The 10,497-nt window shown below is 40.0% G+C and overlaps 1 protein-coding gene and 1 pseudogene across 1 annotated transcript in view; one reads left to right on the forward strand and one right to left on the reverse strand.

Moving 5' to 3' along the window:
- Slc16a1 (solute carrier family 16 member 1) overlaps positions 1-10,497 on the forward strand; it is a 21,259-nt gene that overhangs the window by 5,962 nt on the left and 4,800 nt on the right. Inside the window, exons 2-3 of the mRNA XM_031375064.1 lie at positions 5,796-6,055; positions 9,475-9,618. Coding sequence (XP_031230924.1) covers positions 5,839-6,055; positions 9,475-9,618 — 361 coding nt within the window. The 5' untranslated portion in view covers positions 5,796-5,838. The remainder of the gene's footprint in view (positions 1-5,795; positions 6,056-9,474; positions 9,619-10,497) is intronic.
- Positions 989-1,748, reverse strand: LOC116093553 (annotated as a pseudogene).

Genomic DNA, 10,497 nt, shown 5'->3' on the forward strand with positions numbered 1-10,497 from the left:
TTTTTTGGTTTTTCAAGACAGGGTTTCTCTGTGTAGCCCTGGCTGGCCTGGCTGGCCTCCTCTAACTCAGAAATCCTCCTGCCTCTGCCTCCCAAGTGCTGGGATTAGAGGCGTGTGCCACTACTGCCTGGCTTGTAAATGTCTTTTTTTAAAAAGGACTCTTCATGAAGCTCTGGCTATCCTGAAACTCACTCTATAGACCAGGCTGGCCTCAATCTGAGGTCTGCCTGCCTCTGCCTACCAACCACCACCATCCAGCTAGGTTTTCTTTTTGGATTCCTGTGTAGCAAAGAGGACAATTTGCTAGAGTCGATTCTCACCATGTGGTCCCCAGGCATAGTAGCAAGTGCCATTACTTGCTGAGTCATCTTGCTAGCCCAGTTACTGAATTTTGAGAACCAAAGCAATGTTTTTACCTAGTTTTCTCTTCTATTTTCCTATAGGAAGGTTTTGAGTTTTTTTTTTTTTTTTAATCTTTCTCCATCTTATCAGAGATTTTAAACTTAAACAGTCTACAAGATTAATCTCCAAGGTGTGTGGAGTTAGTAGAGTTTATAATAAATTTGTTGGAATCCTACCTATGAGTCTAGACTTGTGTTAGTGCCTGTGACTTAGAAACTAGTAAATCTCAGACTTTATCAGCTTTTAGACACAGATTGAAATTGCCACCATTTCAAAATCACCGCTTGCATTTAAAATGTCCAATATTTTGACAGTTGTAATTTTGATTTTTCATATGCATTTGTACATTTACTCTTTTTAAAACAAACTAAATTCTTTCATTAACAGGCATTATAAACAGATAATACTAAGCTTATTTAAAAACCACTTCCACACCAGTGAGTATACAGCCCATGAATAACTTAAAATGTATTTCCCATTTTAAAAGGTAACACATAACATACAAAAACCTATACTAAGCAAATAATCTATAATATGGATACATGGTTGATATTATGTGATCAGTACATTGTTCTACAAGATTCCTTCATGCTTCACTTTCCCCAGAAATTCAATTCTGAACTTCCTCTTCTAAAATTGATACAATCAGATTATCCTTCAACATCAAATCATATTTCATCACAAATTTGGTAAACCAATGACATAAAAATGTTTCATTTTCATCAAATATCTGCTGGTAATGAAAATAGGCATGTGAAAATCGTCTATAAATCCTACAGCACACTGATCCTAGTTTTGCTACAGATGATTCTTTTATGCTAACCCTGCTGGGAAAATATTTGTTGCTGTTCAGAAGACACGCAGCACCATCCATTGTGTGTCTTGTATAGTCTATGGCAGAACACTCTTTTGGAGTTTTATGTGCTGCACAAAGAAAAATCCATTGTTCAGTTGCTGTCATCTGAGTACAGGTATCTAGATGGCATTCAGTCTGAAGTTTTGACAGCAAGTCCATTTAGTTCAAAGCAGAATTGCCTTAAATGTTCATACTTCCATACACCTTCATCTTGGCCTTCAGGTGGTTCAAGAATTTTGTCAATATTGGAGCAGTCTGTCCTTATGTTCTGTTCAATATACTGCTGAAAAGCAAGTGTACGGTCCATTTCATCAAATGATTCATCAGGCCAACTATAGAAATCATCCTAAAGTGCAATCCACTGAGGGAAGCCTGGGCAGGCACCTGAAGGCAGGAACCATTTTTTCTGTAAAGAGGGCTCACTTTGTAGCCTAGGCTGGTCTTGAACTCACTATGCAGATTACAGCTCCTCCTCCTCCTCCAGCCTCTGGAGACTCGGATAACCGGTGTGCCCTGCCATCCCCAGCTTAAAAGTGTGTTCTGATGAGTTCCACAGGTATTGCCAAAGTGCCCCAGAAATCTGACACCTCTTAGAGGAAGCATTACTCCTGTTCCCCTGTGAGAGTGAGGCTAGCCAGACCTATAAAGGTACACAGCAGGGAGATCTTGTCATAGGATTATATAATCATAATGTCACAGGTTAAGTCACAAATTCAGAGAAAATACTTTTCAATCAGAAAGTGTAGGTGCCACCAATTAAATATCTTAATTTGACTTGGGTTTTCTAGCCCATTTTCCAGTATGCTCACTTCAGCAAATATACTTCACATTCATTGAAACATTCTGCTCAACAGCTCAGTGGGAAGGACCTCTAAAGAGGCCTTGAAATCCTTGCAGATTAGAAGCACACATCCTTACTTCACCCTCTCCTAATTATATTAGTACTTACTCTTAAGCACTCTGTCACTTAGAAACCTCAGTTGAGTAGAAGGGAGGCAAGTGGTTTAATAATTACTCTAATTTGAGGAAAATCAGGTACTCATTTGGAAATTGTATATTTCTAATAAAAAACCCAGTAATTATTTTAATGACAACATAGTGTGAGGTTTGTGTCATCAGTAATTAGGAAGGCTATTTAAATGCTGGGCATCTGGTTCAGTTGGTGAGTGCTTGCCCAGTTAGTGTTCAGTGTATTTAGCAATAAGTCTTTTACAAAAAAACTCACAATATAGAACAGTATCACACTTGAACTGACACATAAAAATACAGGATTTTTATTTCTAGACCTGGTTTATTTTACTCAGCAAGTGTCCTTGGGGTCCATCCATGTCACAAATGACAGAATTTTCTTTTTTTATTTAGGCTTAAGTTATTGTATGAATGTGTGCATGATGTATGTATACAGGCATATATGACATGGCATTCCTGTGGAAGAGAGGATAACTTTGTTGATGATTCCAGGGATCAAACTCAGATGGTTAGACCTGCTTGCCCGTACCTTTACCCACCAAACTGTGTGATGTCCTAACAAGAGTGTCAGCTGGGCGTGGTGGTGCGTGTTTTCAGTCCTGCTATTTAGTAGGCAGAAGCAAGTAGAAGTGTGTAGAAGCAAGCTTACATTTGTGTGGTGTTTCTTTATGCAATATGATTAAGATTATACGTGTTGTAATTGATGAGTGTTTTGTTAGTCAGGTTTAGGCGTCATCTACTTTTCATAGATGCTTTTCCTTCCCCCACTCGGCTTTTTTTGGCGGGGTTGGGGGGCAGTAACTGCTGGGGACTAAACCCAAGGCCCTGTGCATTCTGCTACTGAGATACACTTCCAGCTTAATTCATTCATATTCTCTTTCTCTTTCTCTCTCTGGGGCCACTTACTTGTACAACAAGAAGTTAGATCAAAACCGTTAAACAGGTTACCATGTTAAATCAGTCTTATGGATCTGAGTGTCTGATTTTGAAGCCTGAAACTAGTTTATGCTTAGTAATATACATTGAGCTTTAGATACATTCTATATCTTTCACATTCACAACCTGGCTGCTGTCCCCTTTAGGAAGTAGTATGAGAGTACAGGGAAATTAATAGTTTCCTTGGGCTTTTGTAACTTCTCTCCGGAGAGAGTCCAGGACATGGGGGCTAGAGTACAACATTGGCTTAATAGTATAATGCATTCTTTCTACCCCCACCCCCACCCCTGTGTTTGTGTGGGAGAATGTGCATGTGATGGTGGGTACCCTCTGAGCTGGATAGCCTGGTGCTTATGAACGACCCAGTGTGGGTGTTGGCAACTGAACTCAGGTCCTTTGCAAGAATAGTACATGTTAACTACTGAGCTATGTCTCTAACCACTGGTGTAATTTTTGTGTGGGGGTTGGGGGGGATAGAGTCTCATGTAAATCTGGGTGTTTTGGATATCACTCTGTAGACCAAACTGCTCTCAGAATGCAGAGATCCTCCTGCCTCTGCCCTCCCACTCCCTTTTGGTGTTGTTTTATAGTCCTGTATCCAAGCTAACACTCTTCCCACCCCAAGTGCAGGTATTTCTGGAATGCCCCACTATGCTTAGCTTTTAGAAGGCTCATCTTAACATTCAGTCACTTGTTTTTTAACCCCGTTACTTTAAGGCAGTAACATTTAAACATTTGGGGGTTGCTGCACACTCTAGGATTAAGCTCTTAAAACTTTTGGCTCCTTCATTCAGCTTCTGGATTTTAGCATGTGAAGCTTATACGTGTTCCCTTTTCCTGCGCTACAGGCAAAGGGTCAGTCCTATAATTTTCTTTTGGGATAAGGCCTTGTGATAAGAAGAAATGCTGGTGTAAATGAAGACTTTTAGTCAGAATTTTATGTTAATTGTAACAATTATTTGTCAGGTGGTGGTAGAATTGTGTTGAATCTGTTTCTGGGTTTTTAAATGTTTGCTGTCCGTACCCCGCCCCCCAAAAAAAAAACTAACCTATTTTGACATTCACTTACTTGTGAATCTTCCTAAAGCTACTTAAAAGTTGAAAATCTAGAGTCTGTAGAAAAGCTTTTATTAACTTGATGAGGCAAGTCTTCGTGACTGAAAATTAGAGCTGTCTTTTAATTGGGACAAACCATAGCTGGCAGCAAAGCACAAAGTTTAATCACGTCCAGCACGTATTGCTGTTCTAGTCGGGGCTTGATGTGTTAGACAGCTCTGCTGCCTGTGTGTAGGTGGTTTTTGTATATGTAAATACTCCTGAGATCTTTTTAGTAGTTCTTTAGAAAACTTTAAGAAGTGTCTTTGTGCTCAGATAAAGGAAAAAAGAGAATGAGTGCCTGGAACACTTGGACTTCACAGATTTAAATCCACCAGCACACCTATGTTAAGTAACTTTCTTTATTCAGTCAGGTACAATTTTAAGAAACCTTGGCTTGTAAAGATGTTTTTAACCTGGCCTGAATGAAATTTCCTACAACAGATTCCCATACCCCGACCCCTGGGCTATGTTTGTAAAAAATTGATCCAGATCCTTAATATTTAGATAGAACTAAATTTGGTAAAAGCCATATTTTCTAAGAACATGGATACCTGAGGTCTAGTTTGTTCATCTCATGTTGCGCTGGGGTTCACTGTCCCTTAAAGTAAAAAGCTGGGTCCCCAAAGGAAGGGAAAATTTGTGACTACATAGATCTAGGGAGAGCCCTGTGTCAGAAACCAAAGAGGTTTCTGGAGTGAGACAAGGAAGGAAAAGCAGCTCTAATGTCTTCTCTCTTAGACACCTGTACACATGTACATAAAACATGGAATGGAGATTGGGAAGAAAGGGGGCAGGCTGACACAAGAATAAGGGTGCAATATGAGCAAGTTGTATGAAAATGTTAGTGACACTCCTTATTTTGTACACTGATAACAAAACTGGGTATGTTTTTTTAAAATCCCTATAATTCTAGCACTTGGAAGCCAGAAACAGAACCAGGAGTTCAAGGCCAGCCTTACACATAAGAGTTGAAGTCAGCCTGGGCTGCATGTGATCCTCTTTTAAGGCAACCAATTTTTAAATAATATCTTGGACCTTTTTTAAAAAAAAAAAAAAAAAGACCACCTCCTATATGGACAGTCAAAACTCCTGCTTTACTGATTTCCTAGTTAGAACTGGTATGGTTGTCACAGTTGACATGTGATTTTATTGACAAATCTGCTTTGCTTGATTGTGAAAACTGGCCACTCTACAGTACATGGTGTTTATAAAGTATCATTGTCCAACACTGATTGATAACAAGAGAACCATTTAAAAAACATCACATACAATAAACTACAAAGAAACAAAAGAAATGCTAGAAGAGTAAGAGCAACAGTCCATTGGGATTACAGGGTGACAGGTTTGTTGTCCCCCTTATCCCCACTTTTGGAGATAGGGTCTCACTATGTATCCTTCCCTCGCCTGAAACAACAAAACCTAACAAGACCTTTTCTTTGTCATTCTGATTCTTTAAAAGCTTTTAGTGCAGAAAGGGGATTTGTGGAGGTTGTTTTGTTACTGACATAATTTTTTTCCACTTAATATCCTTCAGATACTAGATTTGCGCTGCATCTTGGGATTCATCTACACTTAAAATGCCACCGGCGATTGGAGGACCAGTGGGATATACACCCCCAGATGGAGGCTGGGGGTGGGCAGTGGTAGTCGGAGCTTTCATTTCTATTGGCTTCTCCTATGCATTTCCCAAATCCATCACTGTCTTCTTTAAAGAGATTGAAGTTATATTCAGTGCAACAACCAGTGAAGTGTCGTGGATATCATCTATCATGTTGGCTGTCATGTACGCTGGAGGTGAGTGCCCTCTGTTCCTCTAACTTACATTAGGCAGCCAGAGTCTGGACATTTTGATGTCTTGCTCAGTGTTACTTCCTGAAGTGTTGTACTAAGCGAGCTTTTCATCCCTGATAACACTGGAAGTGCAGACCACATTTCTCTCACTCTCTGCCAGATACTTGAAAAGTAAACATTTTTAAACGTTGAATTGCAAGGCTTAAAAAAAATTGCTCAAATGTCTGGAATAGTGTAGTTCAAAGTCTCAGGTAAAATCTGTAATTTAAGGACTAAGCTTGTCCCACAAGCACAAAGAAGTGAGGACAACCGACACCCCCTTTAACGGCATCCTCATATGCATGTGCACACACCAAGAGACAAGCTGAATAAAATCTTCATTTGTTCTGTGATGTTACAGGTTTTACATATATATATGTATGTGTGTGTGTCTGTGTGTGTGTATAGAGTTTTTTATTTTTTATTATTTTATTATTTTTTATTTTTCGGTTTTTGAGACAGGGTTTCTCTGCGTAGCCCTGACTGTCCTGGAACTCTCTCTGTAGACCAGGATGGCCTCGAACTCAGAAATCCACCTGCCTCTGCTTCCCAAGTGCTGGGATTAAAGCCGTGCACCACCACTGCCCGGCTGATGTTACGGGTTCTGAAGGCATTTTGGCTGCACTTAAACTTGAAATGTATCTTTTTTCCTTTTTGTTTTCTTTGGCATGGTGTGGAGGCTATGTAGAAAGTAAATTGCTTATTTAAAACGTGTTTATTTTACCTGGAGTCGTCAAACCACAATTAAACATGAAAGTTAAACCTACTATAAAACTTGAGGTTGTTCATAGGAATTCTGAGGCAAAGTATTTTTGTTTAGCCCGGTTGGCAGTGTTCCATGTTGTCTTGTGAGATATCTAACAAGATATTTTTTGCTAAGAATTTAGTGTCGGGGCTGGAGAGATGGCTCAGTGGGTAAGAGCACTGACTGCTCTTCCAAAGGTCCAGAGTTCAAATCCCAGCAACCACATGGTGGCTTACAACCACCCTTAATGTGATCTGACGCCCTCTTCTAGTGTGTCTGAAGACAACTACAGTGTACTTAATTATAATAATAAATAAATCTTAAAAAAAAAAAGAATAAATGTTTAAAAAAAAAAAAGAATTTAGTGTCTCAGATTATACTCTGATGTAGCTCTTTAACAGCCAACACAAAGATTCTACTTTTCAATAGAGAATAACTTAGCCTTAGGCTGCTAAATTGGTAGCAGATTCAACAGTCTTTACTAAGTCTCTTGAGTGGATTCAGCTCTGGGCTACATGTGAGAGAACACTAATTCTGCTGTTCTTTTTGATGTGATAAGCCCACAAGCAAACAGCACTGTGTAGCTGAAAGGGGTGGAGTGGGTATTTTTGTTTTTTGAGTCAGGGGTTTTTTTGTATAGCTTTGACTTTGCAGACCTGGCTGGCCTCCAACTTAGAGAAATCCACTTGCCTCTGCTTCCCAAGTGCTGGGGTCAAAGTCACGCAGTGCTGTCACCTGACTTGAAGTCATAATTTACTTATGCATAATTAACTTCATTGATTAGAGCAGGGATAAATGGACAGGAGCAGTAATTTGAAGACCTGCTTTTTCCTCCTGTGTATCTTTATATCTTTAACTTAAAATACATATGGGTATGAGTGTTTTGCCTGTGTGCCATATGAATGCATGGTGACCATGGAGGCTGAAGAGAGCTTCAGATCCCCTTGGACTGGAGTTACACGTGGCTGTGAATTGCCATTGGTGCAGAGATGCAAACCTAGGTTCTGGAGAAGAAGTGAAGCTCTTAACCAGCTGCGCTATCTCCAGCACTCATTCCCTCCTCCCCTCCTGGCTTGTTTTGTGAGACAGGACCTCTGTGTAGTAGTAGGGTCTAAACCAACACCCCACCCCATGCTAGGATTTAAAGGTCTGTGCCACCATGCCAGTCTGTCCCCCTTCTCTCCCCCCATCTCTCTTTGAGACAGGGTTTCTTTGTCTCACAGGTTAGCTTAGAGTTAGTTCGGTAGACCAGGTTGGTCTCATTCAGAATCTGCCTGCCTTTACTTCCCAGTTGCCAGCATTAAAGATGTACACTACCTCATTTTTAAAAAAATACAGTTCTTATTATGTAGGCCTGGATATCTTGGAATTCATTATGTAGATCAGGCTGGCTTACCTCTGCCTTGGGTAGACCTATGTCACTGTTGTTAACATTTTTAACACAGGTCTCTGGGCTATTTAAATGTTTTTAAATAAAAATTGAGAGCTAAATTATCACTAAGGTCTTTATTTTTTTAAGAATTATTTATTTTATGAGTACACTGTAGCTATCTTCAGACACACCAGACAGAAGAGGGCATCAGATCCCATTACAGATGGTTGAGAGCCACCATGTGGTTGCTGGGAATTGAACTCAGAACCTCTAGAAGAGCAGTCAGTGCTCTTAACCACTGAGCCATCTCTCCAGCCCCCAAGGTTTTTATTTTTATTTATGTATATCTTTGTCTCTGTTTCTGTACATGTGAATGCAGTCGTCATAGAGGCCAGAAGACAGCATTTTTGGACCCCTCAAAGTTGGGAGATGTGGACAGTTGTAAGCTGCCTAATACTGGGTGCTGAAAACTAAAGTCAGGTCCTCTAAAAGAGCAGCGAGTGCTCGTAGCCACGGAGCCATCTCTCTAGTCCCAGAAAGTTTGAGTTGCTTTTTATTTGTTTTCCCCCTGTTTGGGGAGTTCAAATATTATAAAATTAGTAACACTAACCTAAACTTCTTAGAACAGCAGTGTTGCAATATTTATTTTGTAAAACCTTATGAATAATTCACATGAAAATGTACAGATACTCTACCAATGTCATATACAAACTGTAAACTTAAGTTTTCAAGTGACCTGTGATGTCATGAACTAGCTATTTCATGCATTAGGCCTCTGGTAAGGGCCTGTTCCTTGTGTTGTTAGCTGCTTCACATGGCAGAAGGAAAAATATGTTCCCTCAGGCCTCTTGACGCTTGATAAACTCAGGAGGCTCTGACCTACTTATTTCCTAAAGCTCTTGCCTCTCAATACTCAGTACTCTTGCTTTTAGGTTGAGTTTTATATGATTTCCTTCTGTGTGAGGACGGAACCCAGCCATCCAGTCATCTGCTGTAACCAGGCAGCTTCTAATGTCCTGTAATAGTTAGTTATTCCTTAAGTCCATATCTAGAAAGTCTGAAACTCGACTTTTTAAATTCCAAATAAATGAGTTTGATGCTTCATTTTATAACCAGCAGAAAATGTTTGTTAGAGTTTGAAGGTCAGGTTTATGAACCATGCTGATAGGCTTATTAGTTTTCTGGTTGAAATGATCCACCTTCACATTTAGCCTTTCTTTTCTAGATGTGTGAATTTGTACTACTACATTTTTTATTCTCTTCTAGGTCCTATCAGCAGTATCTTGGTGAATAAATATGGCAGCCGTCCAGTAATGATTGCTGGTGGCTGCCTGTCTGGTTGTGGCTTGATTGCAGCTTCTTTCTGTAACACGGTGCAGGAACTTTACTTGTGCATTGGTGTTATTGGAGGTGAGTGGCTACTGCTTCGTTTCATATTTATTTATTGTCACTATTTGATAGTGGACTTGTCATTTTAGAGAGCTAATCACTAAGTGAGGATTAGTGAGGTGGCTCAGAGGGTAAAAGAAGCCTGAGTAGTCCCCTGACCCACATGGTGTAAGGAATAAACCAGATCTGGTGGGGTAGCCCTCCACTCTTGGGCATGTGCATGTGCATATATACATAAAATTGTTTCATTCATTTAGAAGACCGGGTCAACTGTGTAGCCTTGGCTGGCCTAAAACTTGCTATGTAAACCAGGATGGCCTCAAACTCAGATTTATCTGCCTATGCCTGCTCCTCCAGGGATTAAATAGAATAAACTATTGCCATATAATATGTAGTTATTGCTAATTTAAGAGACAATTACATGCTTTTAAGAATAGACAGTGATGGTAGCAAGGCAGAATGGCACATGTAATCCCAGCACTTGGGAAGCAGAGGCAGGCAGAGCCAGTCTGGTCTACAGAATGAATTCCAGGATAGCTGGGGATGGTGAGATAAAGTTTATGCAGTGATTCATGGAAAGGTGGTCATTGGCTGGTCTCCCCTTACCTCCTTTTCCCGTGAGGAATAGGCTTTTAGTACAGTAGGACATGGTGCTACCCAGGTGACACTTCTCAGTTTTTAATTTAGTCATCAAGTTAGGAAAACGAGCTGTTGAATATTACAGCATTTAAATGTATGGCCTGCTATACATTTTCTTCAGTGTACAAAACTAACTGGTTTTTTTTGCTTGTTTAGACCAAAGAGGATGTGTACTTTGTCACTTTTTGTTTGCTTGGTTTTTTGTTTTTTTGAGACAGGGTTTCTCTGTGTAGCCCTGGCTGTCCTGGAACTCACTCTGTA

The sequence above is a fragment of the Mastomys coucha genome, unplaced genomic scaffold (genome assembly GCF_008632895.1).
Source record: "Mastomys coucha isolate ucsf_1 unplaced genomic scaffold, UCSF_Mcou_1 pScaffold16, whole genome shotgun sequence".
Lineage (NCBI taxonomy): Eukaryota > Metazoa > Chordata > Mammalia > Rodentia > Muridae > Mastomys > Mastomys coucha.